Raw genomic sequence first — 24,129 nt, forward strand, 5'->3', positions numbered from 1 at the left:
TATTGACTATTCGTGTGTGACGCAAAACTTCCACCCAAATATCCACTAACTTCAAGGATAGGTGGGATGAATCTTGTACGGAAACTGATTAGCCTGCATTCATATATTGTTCTTATGGGTGGAAACCCATAGCGCCCAGGAGTTTCAGTATCTTTTACAGATCGATTCTCTGTTCAAGAATCCTGTGGATGATATCCTCCTGCTCCAAATCTCATTAAAGACTCACGAAATCAGGTGGAGGGGGGGGGGGGGGGGGGGGGGGGGGGGGGGGGGGGGGGGGGTGGCAGAATAGAACAGAAGTTGCTGTGTTTCGAGTTGTGATTAACTTGTTACTCGATAGACTTCGGCGAATTCCTAACATATTCTCAATGAATCAACAATCTTTAATGCTTGACTTAGCATATCTTTTGGTAGTAAGGTTTGAAGTACTTGCAAATCGCAATGGTAACGAAGCGAAGCGTTGGACCAGATATTGACATCATTCTTCATCAGTGTCTTACATCTTGCTCGTTGCTACTTCGAACTGACTTTCAAGAAAAATCGTGTTTTCACAAGCCGTAACAGTAGCGTCTGTGATGGTATAGTTGATTAGTAGGATGTTGTATTGGATTTTGTTTCCCACTGCCTGTCTCTGTGATCCGTCCAGATGATGTGTTTTCATCCGTAACTCCAATAAATGCCACCTTCCTTACTCCCAAAGAACCCCAACTCCATATCGCTCAAATGCATGATGAAAAATCTCAAACTCTCAGTCGTATACGCACACCCTCTTTATTTGAACAGCCTTTTCCCCCTGACCCTAGAACCAAATCTCTCAACTCCACTATGCTGTTGCAATTGCCATAAATTCAGCTGTCCAGCCAATCCATCTTCATTTCCCTCTCTCAACCTTCTTAGCGCCTCCCTCAAATGATCCGGCTGCAAAGGTGCTCTTCTCGTCTCCTTGGTTACGTTTACTTGGCTGGCATTATCTTCCCCATTCGCCATAGTCGTGTTCTCCGCTGGAGGTACAATTAATCCAGAATTTGGTTCTCCAGCTTCGATCCATTGGTCCTGTACCTTTCTTGCATTCTCAACCAACTCTCCAACAAACTGTTTGGCTACACTCTTAACCGCCAAAATGACAGTACCCGGTACACTTTGCGACAGAGTCTGATTCACAATTCTCCTAACGGTAGCATCAGGAAACTTTACAGCTCTCATAGCGGTATAACGTTCGAATTGTTCTGGATCCAAATGGTTTGCCAATAACGCCCTTCGTTGAATGTCCCTTTGCTTTTCTTCTATACTGGACGTCATCGAAGTCATTGTTTGGTCCACATTGTTGTCATCTTCTTCCTCTTCTTCAATATTTCCATTGGATGTTCGTCGTTTCTTCGAGGCAGGCCCATCGAATTTCCCTACGCCTACATTGGATCCCTCAAAATAACTCTTTCCACCCTTCGACTTCTTTGCGCGTCTTCTTTTTGATTGGCCGCCCGCGACACTTCCACTGACAAGAGACATAGTATCAACACTTGGTGATCGTTCATAGCCAGATGTGTAAACAGCAGACTCGGGAGGGAATGATGTTTGGCGCAAAGGATGCGCAGAATGCGTTGAGGTTGTAGATATCATACTTGCTTTCCGACGTTTTATCGATATCACTTCGGACGCTCGACGTGTATGCGATGTCGTAGTTGTAGATAGTGGCGATGGGGTGGAAGGTATTGTGAGGGACAGGGAATTGTGAGGAAATTCTGTCGGTGCTGGTGGAGACGCCATATTGACTGGCGCACTTGATTATTGAGCTGATTATCAATGCTTAAGTTGATAAGTCGTGAATAGCCGTAGGAACTGAAGCTCTTATCGGCGCCGTAAATTTGGCCAGTCCTGCTTGTTATACACAGGAAAATGGTTGGAGTTGTATTGATTTTCGTGAAAGTATATGGGCTTCTTCGAGAATGGAGATATTATAAGTGTAGGTATAAATAAGAGTGAGACCTGATTACTACGTATTAATAAGACATTTCCGTTGTTCCTTTTGGCAAGATTGGTGTACGAAGTAGTTGGGTTGGCGTTTCAATTGACACAAGGCTGAATGAACAGCGTTCGTCTTGTAGGCATCTGTGCTTTAAGCTGCATTAATTAAAAATACCAGATAATGATTAGCGTACCATTGGATACCTAGCTAATGGAGCCTATCTCGGAGAACAATACCTACTCCGTAATCTCTCAAGCGTAAATTTTCTTTGATTACAATCAACCCCCATTTCGTACACATACTATTATTGACCTTTTTTTTTTCTCACCTTATCAAATACAATAAAACATATTTCGCCATTCAATTCCTGATATTTCGCAATGGTACAATTCTCCAATATAGAGGGGAGCAAGGAGGAAGCAGAGAAGGAGAATAGAGAATTCAATGGCGCAAGCTCCAAACGCAAATTGGAGAATCATGGGGAAGGAGGGGAAATAAGCAAGAAAAAGAAGAAGAAGTCAAAGGCAAATGGTCATGGACATAGAAGACACAGCGTCAGCACCAAACCTGCTCGAGATCCAAGGGATGAGGCCGTCACAGATACTCCAGAAGAAACTCCAATTGAAGTTTCAAGAAGTCCAAGTCCAGTCATCGATTTTGATGGCCTGAGCCGTCCTAGTATGTCGTCATCTTTCGATTTATCTCATGTCATCAAACGACGAGATAATGGAATTCCCTTCGCTCACATAGCTAACTATATTTCAGGTAAAGGCGCACGAGAACGTCTTGATGAATCCCCGGAACAAGCAGCCATCCGAATGACAAAATTGACCGGCGCAGTTCGCACAATTCTCGAATGTATCGGTGAAGATCCGGATCGGGAAGGTCTTTTGGCCACACCAGAACGTTATGCGAAAGCAATGCTTTATCTCACCAAAGGGTATCAGGAAAACGTTAGGGATATCGTCAATGATGCAATTTTCCATGAGGATCACAATGAATTGGTCATTGTTAAAGATATTGAGGTTTTCAGTATGTGCGAACATCACATGGTTCCATTCACCGGAAAGGTACGGTTACTCTTAGCAGATTGTTTGAAGCAATGAAAGCTGATTCTTACGAAACATAGATGCACATCGGCTATATTCCAGATCGAAATGTTATCGGTATCTCAAAGTTGCCCCGAATTGCAGACATGTTCTCGCGAAGACTACAAATCCAAGAAAGACTTACAAAAGATGTTGCGCATGCTGTGATGGAAATCCTTAAGCCGCAAGGTGTTGCAGTTGTTATGGAATCGAGCCATTTATGTATGGTTATGCGAGGAGTTGAGAAAACCAGTGCTACAACCATTACCAGTTGTGTTCTGGGTTGTATAGAGAAGAGAGAGAAGACTAGAAATGAGTTTTTCAGTTTGGTAGGTTTGAATAGACGATAGATAGATGGGAAAGGGGCGGCACATTCGTTTGCATTTGCATGACTAGGCGTTTTGGAAAGAGGTACAATGGTCTTCAACACCATCATGGGAGGGCGTTCATTCTTTGGTCTTAACGCCATTCACGTCTATTACGGATATTTATCTATTTGGGGTCTTTGACCTTGAAATCAAGAAATACGAGTTGGAAGGGCATCTACACTGGAAATTTACCAGTATGTCCTTTCAAATGGTTCTCGTCACTGTCCACATTTGTTGTTTTTAATGCGAATCTGTTTGTTTCATCATTTGTTATTTGCTCTCCACTTTTTTGTTCTCATCAGCGAACAACACCTAGCTCTCCAAGCTTCCCTTTTTCTACCTGTTCTACCAAACCCTTCACGGCATCCCATATCTTCTCCGCAACCTCATCTAACCCATCACCCGCATCGATCGCGTTCATTATACGTCGCTCATGCTCGAACCCTGGTAGAGCCGAATTTTGCAATGCCAGGAATCCATTCCTGACTCTTCTCTGCATTTCTCTCGTTTCGTACTTCTCGTCCCCGTACCCGCCTCGCTTTTCCGCTTCCTCGGGCTCTAAGTCCAAAAATATCACTCTATCTGGCATCGGCAGTCCTATTTCAGGATTTTTGCACCATTCGAGGGAAAGATGGTTTGGGGAATCGATTGAATACTTGGACGAGGTGTAAATCATTCCGGAATAGTAATAACGATCACAAACGATTGTGTACCCTTGGGCAATTAAATCTCGAATTTCTTGGGCTTTCTCCCATCGGTTTGCCGAGAAAAGAAGGTGTATTGACTGATCTGGGAGAGTAGTAGAGGATTGTAGGTAGAAATTTATCTGTTGGCCAATTGAGGTTGTTCTGTCTTAAATTATGAGCTTGGAGGATTCTCTTTGATCCAAAGGGTTATGATCTAGGATTGAATTGCTAGAGGTGTGAATTATTGACATAGTACATACCAGGAAACCGCATAAGCTTAACATTTCGTCCAGAAGCATATAATTTATCACATAATTTCATTACTTGGGTCGTTTTCCCAGCTCGATCGAGTCCTTCGATCAATATGAACGAGCCGCGGGAGATTGGGTTTGCAAACTCGCGGTATGGATAGGGATCTATGTTGGTAGTTGTCATATTGTAGAATGCACTTAAAAAGGAGAAACGCGATTCCAAAAAGGTTCTTAAATTCAATGGATGGGTGAAGATAGGGACAGCGGGGTACGTGTTGCGCGACGCGACACGGGGAGCGATGTGGGTGGGGGTGTTGCTTTCCGCAATTATACCCTTCGCTCTACATATAATGAAATCAAATGAAAACTTTTTGGAGAACCGTTCCAACTTTGATGTAACTTGGGATATCGCCAACTTAGTGCAACGAAGTGAAGCGAACGATTTACGAGGAGTAATTAAAATCAATTGGTTTGGCAGTAGCCTTGCGAAAGAGGTCAGCCTTGCACTCTAGCTCCGACAATCTATTCGAACGACAACTATCTATCAAAGAACATTCAGCCAGCCGTATCAACGAATGCGCCAACCACAATAATTATACGTACAGATGCTAGCATCTCAACTGCATTCTGGTTCCTTCTCCATCTGCGCTGCAGCTACATCTTTCCAGCTATAGGTACACATCATTCTACTACTAGTCAAACAAATCTATCATTCAATAGAAGTCGGCGTCCCATCCACCTCTTAGCTCCATAGCTCATTCGATCAATATGGCGGATCCTAAATTAGTATGGAATCCGGACAACGTTCGCGATGTTGCCGAATCTGTCGGTATCTCACAATTGGGCGAAGAGGCAGTGAGGGCATTGTCGCAAGAAGTTGAATACCGAGTCGGCCAGGTCATTGTCGAAGCGATGCGATTTATGCATCAAGGGAAAAGAACAGTATTGGGCACACAAGATATTTCACAAGCACTAAAAGTACTGGACGTCGAGCCACTTTATGGTTACGAATCTACAAGACCATTGAGATTTGGGGAAGCAAGCTTAGGTCCTGGCCAACCGCTCTTTTACATTGAGGATGAGGAAGTAGATTTTGAGAAACTAATTAATGCCCCTTTACCAAAAGTCCCCAGAGATATGTCATTTACTGGTAAGAATATATGGAACGTTTAGGAATGGCATGATGCTAATGAAAACAGCACATTGGCTTGCGGTTGAAGGAGTTCAACCCTCGATTCCACAAAACCCCACAACAGCAGAAGCTCGTGCGAATGACCTCGTACCTAAAGGCCCTGGTGCGAATCCCAATCTTGGAGCTCTGGCTGGTAACGATAACGTATCGGTCAAGCCTTTAGTCAAGCATATTGTGTCGAAAGAATTAATACTTTTCTTCGACAAGATACGTGAAGCTATTCTTGATGATGACGAGGATCCAGAAGTCGTAACACTACGAGAATCCGCGTTGGAAAGTGTGAAATCGGATCCAGGTCTTCAACAACTGGTTCCATATTTTGTTCACTTCATTGCTGAGAAGGTCACTCATTCTTTGAGCAATCTCTTCGTATTACAGACGATGTTGAAATTGGCACATGCCCTCATATCAAACACAACTTTGTTTGTCAATCCTTACATATCAAGTCTTTGCCCACCTATTCTTACATGTCTCGTCGGCCGTAAACTCGGTACCGGGGCTTCAGAAGAATTGAAAGACAAATATCAATTGCGAGACACAGCCGCATCTCTCATTGGAATTATTTCGAAGAAATACACAGAATCAAACGCACAGCTTAGAGCAAGGTTAGCAAGATCGTGTCTAAAATTCTTTCTAGATCCAACACGCTCTCCGGGAGAATATTATGGAGCTATCAGTGGACTTTTAGCAATTGGCGGCCCCGATGGTGTCAGAGCACTTATTCTACCAAACTTGGGCGCATTCGATTATGTGTTGAACAAGTTGAAAACTGATAGGACTGGTGATGATAAGGAGATACAGATGTTAATTGCAGTAATCATGAAAGCGGTGATGAGCCTCTCTGAAAAAACTGAAACACTCATGAATGGTACAAACGGTACAAATGGCAATGGAACGAATGGGATGATGGACTTAGATGACGACGAGGGAAAACAGCTTGAAGAGTTTTTAGGACCTACTATCGGGAAAAGGGTACGGAATGCAGGGGATCATAAATTGAACAAGACAATTTTGGAAGCGAGAGAAAAGAAATAAAGACGTTGTAATATATGGGGCTACATTTCGCATCATGGGCGTTCAAGGGTGTGTCTGGAAGGCATGAAATGGACTGGGAATCGATATACAAGTGGATACATTCACTTCAATACGTAGGTAGTTTATCATAGGATTTCTTGCATTTAAGAAATGGTAGTATTTGCATTGGGAGACAACAAGTTGCGGGTTTCGGATAGTCTGAACTGCGGTCCAGCAGTGGAAGGGGATTGGTGTGAATAAACTACAGCCCCCATATCCAAATACATGAATAAAGTAATTGGAAATTCTGAAGCTCCAAATCTCTGCGAGCAAGAAAATCACTGTCCTCCTCCTCCTCATTAACGACATTATCTCTACAGCCTCATGCTCATTCGCACATTCCTTCTTGCTCAACCAAGCTAGAATAGCACATAAAGTAGAAATGTACTCGAGTTATTCTATTTGGTTAGCCCCATCCACCCCTGAGCGTTCCCAACCATCAACAAATAGACGGCTCTCGTTCTTAGTGGCCGACTGGGAACCATCACACATTCACAGTACTTCGTACAGACAGAGCACGGTATGTCATTCTGCGAGGGATTTTCCGAGCGAGTTGAAGGATCACCTACAGTAGGTACTCGTGAGAAAGGGAGAGACAAACTATGCTGGATCCGTAATATATAAGATAGACCATGTAGACGAGCAATAAATAGTATTCACGTCACGCGTTTTTCCATAGCATTCGCGCCCTGCTAGAATGCGAGGGATGCGTATTTATTCATCTGTGATGTCACGAGTTGGGTTTTGGCAAAATCTTCTTCGGGATCGCTTTTCTCGATAACCTTGTTCTTCCACGCGAATACCATTCATTGACTTTGGTTTTCTACGATGGAATGAATGTCACTCACTATCTGTCAATGACTTTTCTGAGATGCAAGAGCACGTGTATGATACACATCACATCGATATAATCTTCCGATCCCCTCCAATCCAGTCCAGAATAGTGAAAAAGAAAAAAGAAAAACAAGTAACCAAACCAACTCTAAACACCCCCCTTAACATAATAATCCACCGGATACCCCAACCACCCACACTGTTCCAAATCCGCAAACTCCTCCACCTTCCCCGGCCAATCAATCACCATCATACTTCCCTTCTCCCCACCCCCACCTACCTCCTTCCACATCCCCGTCTCCTTCACCCCCTGCAACACCATCTCATATCCTCTACTCCTCAAGAACCCCTCTTCAGGATTCGGATTCCCGTTCCTCACAAACGCCCCAAAATACCCCACACTCAACTGTACACTCCACCAATCCTGCTCATCTCTAAACTTCAACCCCGTATTAAACGCTCCAAACACCCACGGCATGTCCGCGCCGTGAAATCGAAAATACGGCAAATTCGGATTGCCATCCGGATACCCCGGCGAAGCAGGTGGTCCCCCAAGACCATTCGGATCATAGCCCGCAACCGTGCGTCCCATCTCGTAAAAGTAACTTGATTTGAAGATGCCGTTTTGGGACCCAGCATATACGGTTGCTTGGTCTACGCAGCGGAAATCTTTATCGGTTGCTACGCGCTGCGAGACGTTGAAGGCGTCGAGCGTGAGGTTTCCCGTGTCGTAGAAGGGGAAGAGTCCGCTGTCGATGATGGATTGGGCGTAGGATTGAGATATACCGAGAGATGTGGCGATGCCGGCGACTTCGGATGTGACGGGGGTGGATGGATAGGTGGAGCCGATGGATGCGCCGTCGTTGGCAGTGATACCGAAGATAACATCGACGTGAGCGGTGCTTCCATTGTGGTTCACAAGGTCGAGTTCGGCTGTGTTGACATAGTGACCATCCTGGACAACATATCGCGCTTCCGAGCCGACCGCAACCAAATCTAGAGCGGGCACCTTCTTTAAACACGCAATCTGGGCAGATAAACTAGTCTGGTTGCATCCCGCTGCCCGAAAAATATTTTGACCGGCCAGAGCATAGGATTCGGGGATGGTGAGATATGAGGAGTAGGTAGTTGCAGAGTCACCAGAAAGGCCAAGGTCAACGCCACCACCCAGATTGGACATAGCTACTGCTCCTTGGAATTTTCCGATTGCGGGTGGTGAGCCTAAAAGTGTGCGTACAGATCCTGCACCAGCGGATTCTCCTATGATCGTAATTCTCTTTGGATCTCCTCCAAACGCAGCAATATTCTTCACTGTCCACTGATGTTATATTAGCTCCAAATGATATGTAAAAACTCGATGTGCTTCTTACCTCCAGAGCATTAATTTGATCCGCAATTCCATAATTCCCCGTGATATTCGTCCCAGGAATCGCCAAAAATCCCAAAACAGAAAGTCTATAATTAACATTCACAACAACAATATCCTCTCTACTCGCCAAGTCTCCCCCATCACTCAATTGATCCGCACCACTGCCGCCAACAAATCCACCCCCGTGAATCCAAAACATAACCGGCCTCAAATCCTTTGTCGATTTCGCCTTGGGAATATACGGAGTTTGTATATTCAGAAACAAACAATCTTCGCTCCCACTCGAAGATTGTGGACACTGTGCGCCATACGCAGTTGCTTGAATGGTTTTCCCGGTCGGCGAGTACGGCGTGGGATACACGAATCTCTCCGCCGGATTCGCATATGGAATCCCGAGAAAGCGGAAAGATTTCTGGTTGCGGAATCCAAGATATGTATTCCCACCCGCGGCAAGAGAAACCTCATTAGCATGCGTAGCAACCGCGGTTCCGGGTTGAGTTTCTTCGCTAGACTGTGTACAAAGAACCGGTAGTCTAGCATTACCAGACGTAGATTTCGGGAAACTCAATCCGTGAGCTGCATCGTAGGAGATAACTCCATCGTTGATTATACAGAGCTGAGAAGCTGACGAGCGACCACGATATGCTTGATAAGAAAGCGGAAGGAGAAAATCAGACGTGTGGCTCGTGATAGTGCTACTGCTGAGAAGCGTTTCATTCAACGCCTTACATGCTGCGGGTGCATCTTTCGGGGAGTGAGGATCCAGAAGAATAAAGCCCACGTGATTTACATCATCCGAAGCATTAAGATTATTCTGATACAAAAGCGTCAAAGACGTATCCGAATTCGAAAGTGCCGATACACGTGTGAATAGCACAGAGACGGCGAAAGAAAGATACTGAAGACGTGCAAGCACGAACATGGTGAGAAGCCTTAACCCAACTCAACCCCCGGGATACCATCGCATTTTGTAGCTCCCAGATTGCCTCTCCACAAACGTAGCTTCATCAATTGCATTTAGCCACGATTCTCCGTGAAGATTTGCGAATGTCATAATCCGGTCTACCCGGGGAATATCGTCAAGATCAATCTGCGCCTCCACTCGGAATCTTCTCACAACAAGGTTAAACTGGAGATATACTTTATCCGGTCATGCCGGGGTGCTAAAGATCATCCATTTGCGCGGACTCGAGGCGGGGTAACATGATGAATTTGATCCAATTCCAATTCCATTTCCATTTCCCCCGCAAGTTTTATATTCAACCGGTGAAAACTGGTTGACGGCTATTCGAAAAAATGAAGCCACAAGGAATCCCTAGCTAGTATGAGGACAAATCTCCAATTTTTCACACCGCCAGAATTATCAATATATTTAAGTTATAAAGCTGGCCTCCGCATCCGCAGCTTTCGGAGAGAGTGTGAAACATCAATCGCAGTGTCGTTGACATAGTTATACTATCTTTAAAATCCTGCTCGCTTAGCTTCGTACATTGTATTTATCTTGATCTTGCTATGTTGTCACCATTCTAATAAGTAGAGGTAACAGATGAGGTTAATGCTTACTAATCGAACGGTGGTGGGATCACCGGATTGGACTGGTTTGTGGTCAAGGAGTAGTATTCCATGGCCAAATCCAATTCACAAAGGAGTGTCTCATTCATACACCAATTCCCCTCAATTCATCACACCAAGCAAACACTAAACAGTCGACAATGGGCAGGAAATTTACATCCAGAGATTTATCTCATGCAATGGTATTTTAAGTCTAGATATATCATCTCCCCTCAATTCTCTCTCCCTCCTACCGCTCCTTCTCCACCATCTTTTTGGTAACGCCAATATTTTATGGAACTTTGCATGCAAATGGTATCTCAACTTCACTCAGTCTATCTATGTCAAAAAATCGCCAAAAAAAAATGTCAAAAGTCACAAGGACATATCATGATATCAGTAAGGCCTGCCTCCCCGCTACAATGTCCATGTCCCCGAACCCCTTTTCCCTCACAGTCTATCAAATCCGTCATGAAAAAAGCAAAATTGCTGCGTCGAGAAAAGAATGCAAAAACGCAATAAAAACACAAAATCAAATCAAAAAACAGCGTGTACACCTAGGCGAAGTGTCCTCCTCTCTTCTTTGCCTGTTGATGCTCGTGCAAGTGTCTTCTTCTGGCAACACCAGTTGCAGCTGCAGTAGTGGTAACAGTAATAGTAACATCTTCTTCGACCCAGACTACTTCATCAACTTCTACCTTTTCGTTAAGTGAGGAGATTGCGGTGGTTGTTGAGTAAGAGGTCGAATAGAAAGATGCCGATGAGGTAGTAAGAAGAGTAGTTGCTGAGCTTGAAACACCTGCGATTGCGTCTGCGGCGGCAGTAGATGAGCTAGAGCTTGAATATGAAACTCCGGATTCGACGGCTGCGAAAACACCACCTGGTACGTAGGTTTGTCCGAGAGAAGCGACTGTAAAACCGGAGGGTCAATGATTGCCTAACAGAGAAGAGTTTTGGAGAACGGGAAGTTGTAATTAGATTGGGAGATAGGAGATATGAATTGGGAAATGGAACGGATGCACAAAAAAGGGGAGGTGAGGGTTGACATCGAAAAATAATATCAGGCATGATAAATGGAGAGATATTCATAAGCAGTGAAATTAGTAGGCTTACCAATGGTTGATCCGGCCGAGTAAGAGAGAGTTGGGACGATGACTGATGAGCTAGTTGTGGTAGTCGCGCTTGATCCTTGGGCAGTTGAAGTTCCGTATGCTGCTGATGATGTTTTGGCGGTAGTGGCTGCGCCAGTCATAGCAGTAGCTGGAGCAGGTCCGGAATGAACGGCGCAATTTCCGGGAAGTGTCGCCATAGGCCCAACAACATCATCATCAACCAAGGCCGCTGGAAGTGTAAAGTTGCAAGATCCGTAAACACTTGCATCTTGGATATCAAAGATTGGGCAATCACTAATTTCCCCGGAAGCGTTAGTGCAGGTGGCAACAGCCTCTTGCAAAACTTCTTCGTCCCAGCCCATAATAAAATCTCCGTGGTATCCGTAGCCAGTTGGGTCACCGTTAGAAAGCATAAACTCTCCACCAACACCTTTGAAGGCATAGGTATTCCAGATAGTTTCAAATAAGATCGAGACTAGACGAGTATTGAAACCCTCTGGGCAATTACCAGTCATGACTTGGTCAGGATACGCCATGTGGGATTTTCCGTCTGGTGCAGTCACTCCTGCGGTCTCATTCCAGCATGATGGGAACATAAGTTCCATTCGGATACCATCGGGGCAATTCTCATCAAGATAAGCCTTATCCGGCATGAAATGACGGTAAAGGGTTCCTTCAGGCTGGTTTTTGGGATAGTTCAAACAGTTGAAGCCAACAGCAGCTTGTCGAAGGAAATCTTGGGTGTCATATGGAGACGTGCTCGCCCAGGATGATTTGTCAACATCAGGAACAGCATAATCGGAGAAGTTACGGAGATCAGTATTTCCTGCAATCATAGCAAAGTCTCTGGGGAAGGCAGTCACGTTATCTCCATAAAGAAGGTAATACCTGTTGTAAAGAATTAGCCACATCATTTCCGGACAATTCGAGAAGCAAACTAGTGAAAGATTCAACATACGCAAGCATACCCCCCACTTGTTCAACTAATTGGTACTGCCCAGTAGCATCATCACGGAAATAGAGCGAGGGAGTCCAGTATACAGATTTATCTTGAGAGACTTCACATGAAGTACAGTCTCCGGCCATAATATCGTCGTAGCCTGCAGACTCTCCAAATCCTGTTCGCCGTATCAAATCAGTATTCTCCTTACCAGATAGATCAATGCTAACATACCGCTAGACCCGTGAATAACATGTGCATGTGGAGAGACGGTCCCAGGATTGACTAAGGGATCAATTCTTGCCAGTCCAGTTCGAGATTTACATGGCATACGCCAGAAAGCATCAACACTGCTAGCCAACCCCGCCAAGATAGCAGCTTTTTCGACGAAAGAGTGTCCGCGCATTTTGAATATATGTATCCAAAAATCGATATCGAATTTAGTTTAGTTTATTTTGTTTCGGTGACGTTATGTAAATGATTACTTCTTGCAAGCAATGAAGAACCACCAAAGAATGTGCAGAACGAGATATGTAAAAAATCAGAAACGTTCTTGGGAAGTGGTTGAGTATTTGGTTGTAGTTGTTGTTTGTTATCCTAGTCGGAGGATTGGGTGGTATTGGTGATATTCCGGTCGGAAATTGGCGCAGCGACAAGAGGATTCCTCAAATCAAACCGTTCGATTGTAGATGATTCACTCTCAACCACAACAATGTCTTTCCTCCCCAATGAATCTTGATTCAATAAATTCAAAGTGTATCTTGTCTTTTGCCCTAGGATGCAAGGATGGTGATTTTCGTATAGTTTGCGACCTGGAGTCGTTGATGAATAATCTCGAATTCGGAATTCTTGCGTCCAACCTCACTACCCACAAACAATTTTCTGACGGCGCAGAATCGTACCGGTATGCGTAAAAGATGTCGAAGTGCGATGCGATATGATGAAAGTCCAAAACGAATGTCCAAAATGCGACAGAGATCCACAGCAAAGAATGGTATGGTATGCACACAAAGATTCTCTGGGCGTGTACCTTGGCACGAACGAGAGTCGATAAAGTGAGAGGTTAAGGAGCGTGAAGTATGTTTCTTGAAGAGAAAGAATGGAATTGTCGCTAGAGACGACAGTGAGCTTTCAACGGTGGAGAACGAGGCAAGAAACAAAAAGTGGAAGGCGATGGAAACAACGTGGAGGAGGAGGGATACAATAAAAAGGAAAGAGAGGGTAGGGAGGAAGGGGTGGGTGGAAATGGACTAGGCCGGATTGAGTACTTACTTTGGTAGAGGAAGAAGAGTGGAAGGATTCATTACCCAAGTCTCACGTCCAAGGCGACCCATACAAAGAGATCTTTTAAGTTACTCCCTACGAGTGTACGAAAATCCCCACTCACGATGCCAAGGATAGAGTGGACAAGATTGACCAAGGTGGGTAGAGTGAGGGATTTGGAAGGCTGGAGGGGAGGAGAAGGAGAAGGAAAAGGAAAAGGACGAGGATTACCAGATTGAGAAATTAGAGAGAATTACACACCACTCCCGAGCAAATGAATACGGGTACTGGATCGAGTGAATGAATGAATGAATAAACGAGTGAACAAACGAATGAATAATAAACGAATGAAATGATTCACCAATTGACTATTGAGTACCCAGCAGGTAATGAGTAATGTCCAATTGATGCGCAGAGGATGAACAGATCCAAAGTCCCAAAAGAGCGAAACCATTCAAATTACCAAGTCGATACCTCGCAGTCTTTTCCTAACACGAACGGATGGATCCGGCACTTTTGGGTACAGGATAATTATGCATGTATACTACGACTCTACAAGGCTACTTTTACTTTCAACTATTTTAATGAGTGAGCATACATGGAAAAGTAAGATCTTGTAAATTACATATATTACTTAACCTTTTTCTCATTTCCTCTATTCCTTTTCGATCCTCCGATTTGATATTGAGGAATGGGGTTGGATCATTGGTTATGCGCAGAGGTAATGCGTAGATATGGTAGTGCAGTAGTAGTACTGTGCAGCAGCAATAGATGGAAGAGACGGAAAGAAAGTAGGCGGTACAGACTCCAGAGTAGTAGTTGCATATTCTCTGGGACTTTTAAAATGCCTACATAGATAGACGTACGTGATTGGATGCCATTCTATCAATCCCTATCCATCCATCCCTTTGGGACTGGCTGGCAATTCACACCCGACCCCTCTCCATCCATCCCTTTGGGACTGGCTGGCAATTCACACCCGACCCCTCTCCAAAATTCAATCTCGGGCGGTTGAAGGTTGGAATGATATTGATCTTCTCTTTCCTTCTTCTGTTCTTTCTATCCTTCCCTTACCCTTTCCTCTCATCCTCATCCTCATCCTCATCCTCATCCTTGGCACGCAAACGCAAACGCAAACGCAAACGCAATCCCAATCCCAAGTATAAAATGTAATTGGATGGTAGGAGATGGGAATGGATTGACAATACATGATTCCATTGGCTAGCATGCAACGATTGACCCCTTGGTATCTCTTAGTTCATCCTTAGTGTGAGACCATCGGTTAAGGATGATGGATGATTTTCAGGGGGAAAACGCCTCGCGCCGCATAAACCGCTTGGGCGTGGGTGGATGTCCTGATATTAATTTGGATCTCCATCCGTAAAATTGTATGGAGAGGTCATCGTATTTTCATCTCGAGCGAAATGCCTTCTCCATTTTATCTTTTCCGATGACGATACCGAGACGCGGTGGATGCTTTATACGAGACAAACGTGGTAGGATGAGATGTTATGCCTTTTGGTTTCTCGTCCTGCGTGAGCTGTATTGGGGTGCTGTTGGCTGTTGGAGGAGGTAGATACATGACCAACAGAAAGAGAATTAAATGATAACTAATCCAAACGATAATCCAAACAATCAAAATTTGATCGATAAGAACCATCTCTTTCGGTGGCGTAAATTCTATCTCCATAAAGTTAATCCCTTCCTACCGTAATTCAACATGAAACGATCCTCGAGACCAATCACCTCCCAAAGCAAGCCAGATCATCCCGTCGTTTTTCGCACAGACTGCACTTCTTAAGGATTAGTGTGAAATGAGTACCGACATGGTATCTTGGAAAGATTACTTGTAAGTTGTTACCCAGAATTACTTGTTACCCAGATTACTTACCCAGGTAATCCTACATTTTGAATCATTTATTATTCATTCTTAGACAGCTGCTATCTTTGAAAGATTCCTGATTCCTTATCACCTAGGCATTACCGTGTATCTAGATGCACTTTGAACATTCCATTCACACGCTCGCATTTTGAGTCTTGGGATTACATTACGAAGCAAGTACACCGGCGCAGCATCAACTCCAAATATTCCATTCCCTTGGAAGTTGGCACACAACCTTCAGCCTTCTTTACCCAATCTACATTCCTCATTTCTCTTTCCCCTAGCAGTCATAATATACCATACCATAATATACCATGCCATGCCATGCCGTGCCATGCCGTGCTCCGTCGTGCTGTATTTTCCGCTGTACTTTCCTTCACTTTCTCCGTTGGCTCGACAGCACTGCATGCACTGCATCGGGTCCACACCGGCGCTTGCAAACCCAAACCCCCTTTCCTATGCACGTTTGACGGACCTCCCCATCTAATTACTCTCTGCCTACTCGTCGTCCTCCCAATAATATGACATGATTCACCAACCCCAAGCACACGCAAATCACCACCAAAAAATTCAGATGACGTGAAATGTTTTCCATACAGCTTTCGTTTGATATAGTAGGCACTGGTACTGTCATCTTCAAATTCAAATTCAAAACTTCATTCCCTCCCGTTCATCTGAATGTTCATCCGAGCAAAGACATGTCCTCAAAGTCATACAGAGTACTTCGTAGAAAATCAAAGTCACAATAGAAGCCAAGGTTAATTCTCGCAGTTCAAACAATTACTGTATAGTAAATACATTAATAGAGAAGCTTTCCTCGGACCATTGTATTATATCATATCATATCAAATCATGAATATACTCTCCACCAATTTGTTTGCTCTGTATAAAGTAATAATAAGTATTGTTATTATTATCTAAATACTTTATTCGTCTCTCACTCACTCACTCCTCACTTACCATCTACTTTCACAGCATACCTACCTAGTAATATAATTTCATAGCAAACATCAATCAGCCCTGTCATCAAATAATCATCCATTACCTAGTATCTAACCATTTCCACACGTTCCACACTCCCAAGACACACACACACACTCTCTCTCTCTCTCTCTCTCTCTCTCTCTCTCTCTTTCCCTCCCCCCTCCCTCAAAACCTTCACATGTCAAGACTCAAGACTCAAGACTCAAGACTCAAGAAAGACAACACCCCAGAACAAAAACAAGAATCGGAAGAAAGTAAAAAATAGTACTGGAAATTACCTACCTACCGACCTACCTACCTCCACTACTATCATTACCCAAACCCCCTAAACCCTCCCACCCAAAATCCACCATCCAATCCCCCAACCCATGAAGACCGAAATTGCCAAGTCATTACATGCACGAAATCCGTCCACAGCAGCGACCGCCAAACTAGGGTATACCCATTTGGAGTGTTACAGGAAATGAACACATAAATCAAACATTCTCCATTCTACTCGACGTCTTAAAGCTTTTGGATTCCCGTGTTCATCATCGTCATTTTAAATTGTTTGTAACCCGTGAAACAGTCACTTTCACTCAAACCGCCAGTTCAATGCAGTTTATGTTTGTACGCTTCACGTTAGGCTGTGTAGGATAGAGGGTGCATCGTCACATGCATCATATGCAATTCATACGTGTAGGAGCGGCGCGATAATACAACCATTAGGCAGGTAGGCAAGAAGAGGGGAGATGTGTGCTAAGTCGGTGTCCCATCGGCCCATCGGCCCATGTTGGTGGGATGATGGATGATTCCTTCATGGTCAACTATTTTGGGCCGACCCCAGATTGCTACACGCAACTAACAAAAAATTGTCCCCGGCTCCTTGTTGGCTTCATGTTAGAGACCACTGGGCAGAGCATTCGCAACGTTCGTGACCATTCCTTCAGATCTATCAGGAGACGAACAACCCCCAAGGAGGGAGCGAAGTATAGTAATATCCATATTGATTACATCGAAATTAGTAAAACTTGGAATTCGTGCCTCATCTAAAAGCTTCCCTCTTGTCATTCATTGGAGGGGATTGCTTGTGAATTTGTGTCAATCTGTTTTCTATATCCAACATGTTAGCTTAGTACACTGGAATGGCGGGCACTGAGAATACTCACTTTATTGGACATGTCCCGTTTCCTCCACGCAAGTTGTTTTCTTGACGTGCTTATGAAGCACCGTCGTTTTCTTCATTTATGTTACCTCGACCAAATCAGGCTAAACAAATTAAGTAAGGAGATCCGCAACATTCATTGGCATCTCATCGATTTGAGTAGAGTAGTACACTGTTTCAAACATATTAGCACTTGCGCGGCAGGATTCGAGGAGGGGAAATACTTACACTCAATATCTCTCAAAATCCTAACGTCTTCACTGGTCACGAAATTGATCGCAACACCCTTTCTTCCGAATCTACCACTTCGACCAATGCGATGAATATAGTTCTCACGGTTAACTGGTAAGTCATAATTGATGACCAATGAAACTTGTTGAACATCAATTCCACGAGCCCAAACATCCGTAGAGATCAACACTCTAGAATTTCCTTGGCGGAAATCTTGCATAATGCTATCTCTTTCCTTCTGAGGCATCTCTCCGTGCATAGAAGATACGGTAAAGTTGGCCTCGCGCATCTTATCGGTCAACCAATCAACCTTTCTTCTTGTGTTGCAAAAAATGACGGCTTGAGTAATAGTGAGGGTGTCGTATAGATCGCAAAGTGTGTCGAATTTCCAATCTTCTTTCTCCACAGCAATAAAGTATTGTTTCAAACCTTCCAAAGTCAACTCATCACGCTTGACAAGAATACGGACAGGGTCGGTCATAAATTTCGTAGTCATGTCGAGAACATCGTATGGGAGGGTAGCGGAAACGACAACGACTTGTGTCGCAGGTGGGAGGTAACGGTAGACATCGTAAATCTGCTCCCTGAATCCACGGTTTAACAACTCATCCGCTTCATCAAGAACCAACATCTTGATATGACGAGTGCGAAGATTTCGTCGACGAATCATATCAGCAACACGACCTGGTGTTCCAGAAACAATATGTTGTCCGTAATCCAGCTTGCGGATATCCTCTCCAACGTTGGTACCCCCAATACAAGCGTGACATTGTACATTCATATAGTCTCCCAAAGCCATAACAACGGACTGAATTTGAGTCGCAAGTTCTCGAGTAGGTGATAGGACCAAGGCTTGAGTTTCGCGGACAGCTGTATCGATGACTTGAAGCATACTGATAGAGAAGGTTGCAGTTTTACCAGTACCAGATTGGGCTTGAGCAATAGTATCGCGACCTTTGCAGATTTGAACAATCGCACGGGATTGAACAGCTGAAGGAGATTCGTAACCATATGCGTAGATACCACGGAGTAAATTCTCTGTATAGTTGTAAGCCTGATGACCAGAACCATATACATATACATATAAACATATAAACATACCCTTCAGATGCATGTCCTGGAAAGTTGGCGCAACAGTAACATCTGCAGAAGTTGTAAACTCCATGCGATCATCCATCTTTCTATCAATTCCTTCGGCCATGGTTGCGAATGAGTTTTATCTTTTCGTATTGAGCTCAAGGTCGATGGTTAAAATCCCAAAGTTATCTCTTAGAAAGTCATTGAGGTTTCTCCGCCTTCATAAGATGCGACAAAGCTCTGAAATTTTAGCGTCAAAATTTAAAGTTAGCGGCCGTCTGTGGATTCACGCGAAGTGATTGGTTGGCGCAAAAAGTTCAAGAACTAGAATCATCAATAACAACCTGTACATCTATCAATCGTTTTGTTGATTCTCCTCTATTAATCTTATTAATCTTCCACGGCAGGAACAAAACCATCATTAAAAGTCAATTTGACACCAATCGTTCGAGATGATATTAGAAGAGCAAAGATTCCTCCATGAGGATCTTGAAAGGCTGGAACAAGGTATTGCTGATAGAGTAGCTGAAGATCCAAAACAGGTAAGAATTGAAGCTATGTGCCTTTCATCAGTCAACCGTTCTAACCTATTATCAAGGTTCGAGAACGATTGAATCGAGATCATCAAATCGGGCACTTCCTAGATCGAATTCAAGATCAGTCCAAACGTTTACTAGACATATATAAAGATGTAGATGGCGTACGAAGTAAAGAGATTCAATCCATATCGACTGGCGAACCATTGGAAGAGTTCTACAAGCAACTTGGAGAGATCAAGAGCTTCCATCAAAGATACCCGAATGAACCTGTTGAGAACCTCGAAAAGGCTTACAAGAAGAAAGCACCTATGGAAGGGGAGACTGCTACATCGGAAATCGACAACATGTTCACTGGAGAGGAAGCATTTGGTCGATTTCTAGACCTTACTACCATTCACGAATTATTCCTAAATCTCCCTAATATTAAACGTCTTTCCTATCTACAATACCTGGACAATTTCGATTCGTTCGCGCCTCCAACATGTCCCGTGAAACGTCCAGATAAGATGACCGATCAATACTTCGCATACGTTGGGGAACTAGCAAACTATCTAGAAAGCTTCATGCGCCGAACAAGACCATTGGAGAATCTAGATAAATTATTCGCGACCGTCGAGGAAGATTTCGAAAAGGCCTGGAAAGATAATGATGTTCCTGGGTGGAAACTTGAGATTACAGCACCCGTGAATGGATCGAGTGCATCTGGAATATGGTGCGCAGATTGTGAGAAGGAGTTTAAGAATGAAAACGTATACAAGGGCCATTTACCAGGAAAGAAGCACGTTCGAGCCGTAGAGGCGCGAGCAGCGCGAATGGCCGAAACAGGAGAGGACAGCAATGGTGCCACACAACCAACGTCATCTACAGCTCGCCTGAAGGAACGTGCCATAGCGGAGCGAGAATACAGAGTAAGACGTCTCGCAGCTGCCATGACACAGGAAAGAAGTGACACTCGAGTCAACGTCGAACGAAAGCAAGGTATGACCGAGCGTGAACGACAAATGGAGCTTGACGCATTATTTGCCGAGTCATCGTCTGCAACGCCTCGAGATGGAGATTCAGACAGCGAGTCAGACAGTGACGACAAGGTCTATAACCCGTTGAAGCTGCCATTGGCCTGGGATGGTAAACCTATTCCATTCTGGCTTTACAAACTTCATGGACTCGGTGTGGAGTTCAAATGTGAGATTTGTGGAAACTATGTTTACATGGGCAGAAGAGCTTTTGATAAGCATTTCAATGAGGCTCGTCATATTTATGGGTTGAAGTGCTTGGGCATTACGAACACCACATTATTCCGCGAGATCACGGGAATTGAAGACGCGTTGAAATTGTGGGATAAATTGCAAAGAGAAAAGAAGAAGGGAAAGACTGAGGAGACTGGTGTTGTTCAAATGGAGGATGCAGAGGGAAATGTCATGCCTGAGAAGGTTTACTATGATTTACAAAAGCAAGGCTTGCTATAGGTATATGGCTTAATGGCGTCGGTTGGAAGTGTATAATAAGAATGCATGTATCATACCCACTACAAAGAAGATTACGAGTTATTTCACTTCATGATGAATAATGGTGTTTGTTCCAGTTTGCTACGTTGTCCCCGGCGTAAAAGAAATTGCTCTTTCTAGTTCGCAGTACGAGTGCCTATTCCTCATCAGTGTAGGATAACGGGTTACTCAGTGCTAGTGGTGCGATCAGGTACTAGCACCGTTGAGTTGTCACTAGTATCATTGTCTGAATTGCCAAGACCTCTAGACCTACATATATTTCATACAAATTATGAAGAGCAAAGCACTACATCGACTTACACACAGTTTTTTTAGTATCTTTGATAGCTCCTCTCCCTCACCCTATTATACTTCCGCTGATTTTCCTCGCATGGCTCGTTTCCATTTCTGACCCTCAACAAATTCCGAATCTATTATGTCCCCCCCCGCGGGATCTGGTAGATACTAATATTCTTCAGCTTGACTAAAGATCTCATTTGTATACCTAGTTCCTACTTTAAGCAAGCAAGAGCTGGCAACTTCCTTCTTGATACATAGAATTGATCACAGTTGGCTCTCGCTCTTTAGAGATATAATGTATTAATGTATTAGTAGCATGTTGATGTATACATGGTCGCGTTTAAAGGATGTGAATCTCATTCTAAATAGATGTGCGTTTAAAGTGCTTTAAGATTTGATGTGAAGGAGTTTTGTGGGAAATGCCGAAGAGAAAGTTGCTGAGGCATAATGCACGCAAGATTGTGGGTGATTGTGTAAAATGAGGTGTACAAAGAGTTTTATATTCTCATTGTTTTTTTTGTTTTTGTTTTTGTTTGGCTGACCATCTTCAACTTTTAAGAGGACAGAAGGGGAGAGAAGGTTATTGTATGACTTCGCGTCGGAGAGATCCCGCTGTTTCTTCCCATTCATAGGATTTGGACTAGGCGGAACGCTTGAGTTTTATATTTCATTGGACTTGTAAGCTTCCATGCGCAAAGGTGTCATATTCAAGCACGCTTATCAGAGTTCAATTGCCATGTTCATTATGTCATTCCCTTCGCATTCAGAGTAAGATTTTTAAACATCTCAGACTGAGATATTTTCGTTTTGCTATTCTGATTCGTCTTCAACATCATCGCTTTAATAGTCGCAATTTCGACGATCGCATTCTCGATCAGAGATCCAACGCAAGCTTTAAGTCAGTCCCACCATATAATCAAATGTATAAACAACGCTCCCATAAGTAAAAAAAATTCCCATTAGTAACCCCCCCAAAAGCAATTCCTCTGAACGACGTGTTCCTCATGAGACCCTTACCATCTTCGCCATTCTTCCCGAGTCATTTTCCTCGGCACATTGTCCACAGCCACACCCAGCATCGCTGAACCACTTCATCAGTTTCATACGGGCATAAATTCTTTTATGACTTATGGCCCCATCTTCTGATTGTCCGATGGCTAATTTGGGCTGTTTTTCAATCTCCTCGGGGCTGTAACCGCCCATAGGGTCACCCACATAGCTGATCGTCAACTCTTCGCCTGCCTTGATATCTCTATTGGCCCTGCAACTCACGCTACTACTTCCTGGTTTAAGCACCTCCTGGTTTGGTCCGTCTCCAGCTATGAGTGCCGATATGTCCTGGGCTCCGTTTAAACATGTACCACTCCACATCACGTTGTATCTGCAACTATGGTTGAAGAACGAATAGCTAGGACTGATTACGATCAAGCGCGCCATTGTAGGTCCCGATTCGGGCGTGCGAGCGGAACGGAATGATTCATCCAGTTGAAGACCAGAAATGTCAATTATGCTATTATTAGCGTTGTTCAGCATGCGCCAGTATATTGTCTGGATCAGCTCTGGGGTCCACATATTGGCCAGATACTTGGTTTTGCCCTCGTGTACCTTCTTGACGGGAGAAAAAATATCAATGCCGAGATCACGGAGAATGCGGGTAGGTGCGACTATGTTCTCCTGATAGGACCAAGTTTGGCCATGAATGGCTTCTTCTTCATCACTGGCGTAATTAGCTGTCAGCCTCGCTAGCAGCGGATGTTGTAAAGGGTTCTTCTGAGGGGTCGAATCTTTTGACCAGCCAGGTGTGCTTAGAACGATACACATTACGCGCAAAAACATCCTAGGGTCCCATTCAGTTTGAGACGCGCCAGTTTTGTAGAGCCAGGTGAAATCGATACCACACTGAATCTTATGATAACTTCCGATAGCAAGATCATGACAGCCTTTGGAGCAGAACGATACGTTACATCCGCATGATGGTCGACAAATTTGGATTGGTTGCACGAAAGGAGGAGCGAGATGAGCATGACACGTGTCGCAAAATTGACCGGTCGAAGGCGGGATATTTGAAACACATACATGTGTCTTATCGACTAAAATTGATTCTCCTTCTTCGATATCACGCGTGGCAATAATACCCAGGGGGCCAACATCTGCGTTCTTAGGAAGATCAGAAAGTGATTTGGATTTTGATGCTGTACCTGGAGATCCGAAAACCACAGGTCGGACTTCTGCGTTGAAAGAATTAAATGTGGAGTTGACCTGTCTGACCAAACGGGGTGTTCGGACAAAAAGCTTTGGAGCCATCCACGGGTATTTTTTCTGATATATCAATCCTGATCTACTACTCGCAATGACATTGTCAACTGACCCATTCTTGGCGTTTACGACTGTTTCTTCATGTCTATTCTGGAAAGATGCAAACAATAGTTCTTGAAGATTGAGTAATTCGAAATCGCCTGGAAAATCCTCTAGACCAAGTTTGACCACCGTCAAGCCATCCCAGAATGCCGCACAATGCATCAATCCCTGAACCAAACAACGATAAGCTTGAAGACACATCGATTGTAGTTCGTCAATAATCATTACTGTCGAGCTTGTGTAAAGCCGAGTCGCGACCGCGGTATATACTAATAGAGAGAGCTCAGATTGTTGAGGAGTGATGGTTTGAAGACCAGCCTTGATAAGAATAAGAGCGCGATATGCGTAATTGGACGCGGTGTCCTTAAAGGCAAGTTTGTCGTCAAGTTTGGCAAGATCGATGTATGTGACGGGATCATGGGGCGCAATGGTCATATCA

The 24,129-nt window shown here is 44.0% G+C and overlaps 9 protein-coding genes across 9 annotated transcripts; 3 read left to right on the forward strand and 6 right to left on the reverse strand.

The window, feature by feature from the left end:
• Positions 1-771: 771 nt before the first annotated feature.
• EAF01_008422 (uncharacterized protein) lies at positions 772-1,764 on the reverse strand (the record flags this gene model as incomplete). Its single annotated transcript, XM_038916678.1, has 1 exon — positions 772-1,764. The coding sequence occupies one exon, from the start codon at positions 1,762-1,764 to the stop codon at positions 772-774; it is 993 nt and encodes a 330-aa protein (XP_038768040.1).
• A 579-nt stretch (positions 1,765-2,343) lies between these two features.
• On the forward strand, positions 2,344-3,401 carry EAF01_008423 (uncharacterized protein; the record flags this gene model as incomplete). The annotated part of the gene is made up of 3 exons (XM_038916679.1): positions 2,344-2,641; positions 2,729-3,033; positions 3,093-3,401. The coding sequence occupies 3 exons, from the start codon at positions 2,344-2,346 to the stop codon at positions 3,399-3,401; spliced, it is 912 nt and encodes a 303-aa protein (XP_038768041.1).
• Positions 3,402-3,717: 316 nt separating this feature from the next.
• On the reverse strand, positions 3,718-4,540 carry EAF01_008424 (uncharacterized protein; the record flags this gene model as incomplete). The annotated part of the gene is made up of 2 exons (XM_038916680.1): positions 3,718-4,271; positions 4,366-4,540. The coding sequence occupies 2 exons, from the start codon at positions 4,538-4,540 to the stop codon at positions 3,718-3,720; spliced, it is 729 nt and encodes a 242-aa protein (XP_038768042.1).
• Positions 4,541-4,753: 213 nt separating this feature from the next.
• EAF01_008425 (uncharacterized protein) lies at positions 4,754-7,099 on the forward strand. The gene is made up of 2 exons (XM_038916681.1): positions 4,754-5,506; positions 5,556-7,099. Exons 1-2 carry the CDS (start codon positions 5,125-5,127, stop codon positions 6,581-6,583), a joined length of 1,410 nt encoding a protein of 469 aa, XP_038768043.1. The 5' UTR covers positions 4,754-5,124; the 3' UTR covers positions 6,584-7,099.
• A 505-nt stretch (positions 7,100-7,604) lies between these two features.
• On the reverse strand, positions 7,605-10,326 carry EAF01_008426 (uncharacterized protein; the record flags this gene model as incomplete). The annotated part of the gene is made up of 2 exons (XM_038916682.1): positions 8,827-10,326; positions 7,605-8,774 (listed from the first exon to the last, which is right to left on the reverse strand). Exons 1-2 carry the CDS (start codon positions 9,745-9,747, stop codon positions 7,605-7,607), a joined length of 2,091 nt encoding a protein of 696 aa, XP_038768044.1. The 5' UTR covers positions 9,748-10,326.
• Positions 10,327-10,933: 607 nt separating this feature from the next.
• EAF01_008427 (uncharacterized protein) lies at positions 10,934-12,834 on the reverse strand (the record flags this gene model as incomplete). The annotated part of the gene is made up of 4 exons (XM_038916683.1): positions 10,934-11,286; positions 11,490-12,376; positions 12,447-12,606; positions 12,663-12,834. 4 exons carry the CDS (start codon positions 12,832-12,834, stop codon positions 10,934-10,936), a joined length of 1,572 nt encoding a protein of 523 aa, XP_038768045.1.
• Positions 12,835-16,918: 4,084 nt separating this feature from the next.
• Positions 16,919-19,213, reverse strand: EAF01_008428 (uncharacterized protein). Its single transcript, XM_038916684.1, has 4 exons — positions 19,034-19,213; positions 17,930-18,970; positions 17,706-17,873; positions 16,919-17,649 (listed from the first exon to the last, which is right to left on the reverse strand). Exons 1-3 carry the CDS (start codon positions 19,131-19,133, stop codon positions 17,815-17,817), a joined length of 1,200 nt encoding a protein of 399 aa, XP_038768046.1. The 5' UTR covers positions 19,134-19,213; the 3' UTR covers positions 16,919-17,649; positions 17,706-17,814.
• Positions 19,214-19,461: 248 nt separating this feature from the next.
• Positions 19,462-21,014, forward strand: EAF01_008429 (uncharacterized protein; the record flags this gene model as incomplete). The annotated part of the gene is made up of 2 exons (XM_038916685.1): positions 19,462-19,551; positions 19,608-21,014. 2 exons carry the CDS (start codon positions 19,462-19,464, stop codon positions 21,012-21,014), a joined length of 1,497 nt encoding a protein of 498 aa, XP_038768047.1.
• A 1,320-nt stretch (positions 21,015-22,334) lies between these two features.
• On the reverse strand, positions 22,335-24,125 carry EAF01_008430 (uncharacterized protein; the record flags this gene model as incomplete). The annotated part of the gene is made up of 1 exon (XM_038916686.1): positions 22,335-24,125. The coding sequence occupies one exon, from the start codon at positions 24,123-24,125 to the stop codon at positions 22,335-22,337; it is 1,791 nt and encodes a 596-aa protein (XP_038768048.1).
• Between the last annotated feature and the right edge of the window lie 4 nt (positions 24,126-24,129).

The sequence above is a fragment of the Botrytis porri genome, assembly GCF_014898465.1.
Source record: "Botrytis porri strain MUCL 3234 chromosome Unknown BPOR_011, whole genome shotgun sequence".
Lineage (NCBI taxonomy): Eukaryota > Fungi > Ascomycota > Leotiomycetes > Helotiales > Sclerotiniaceae > Botrytis > Botrytis porri.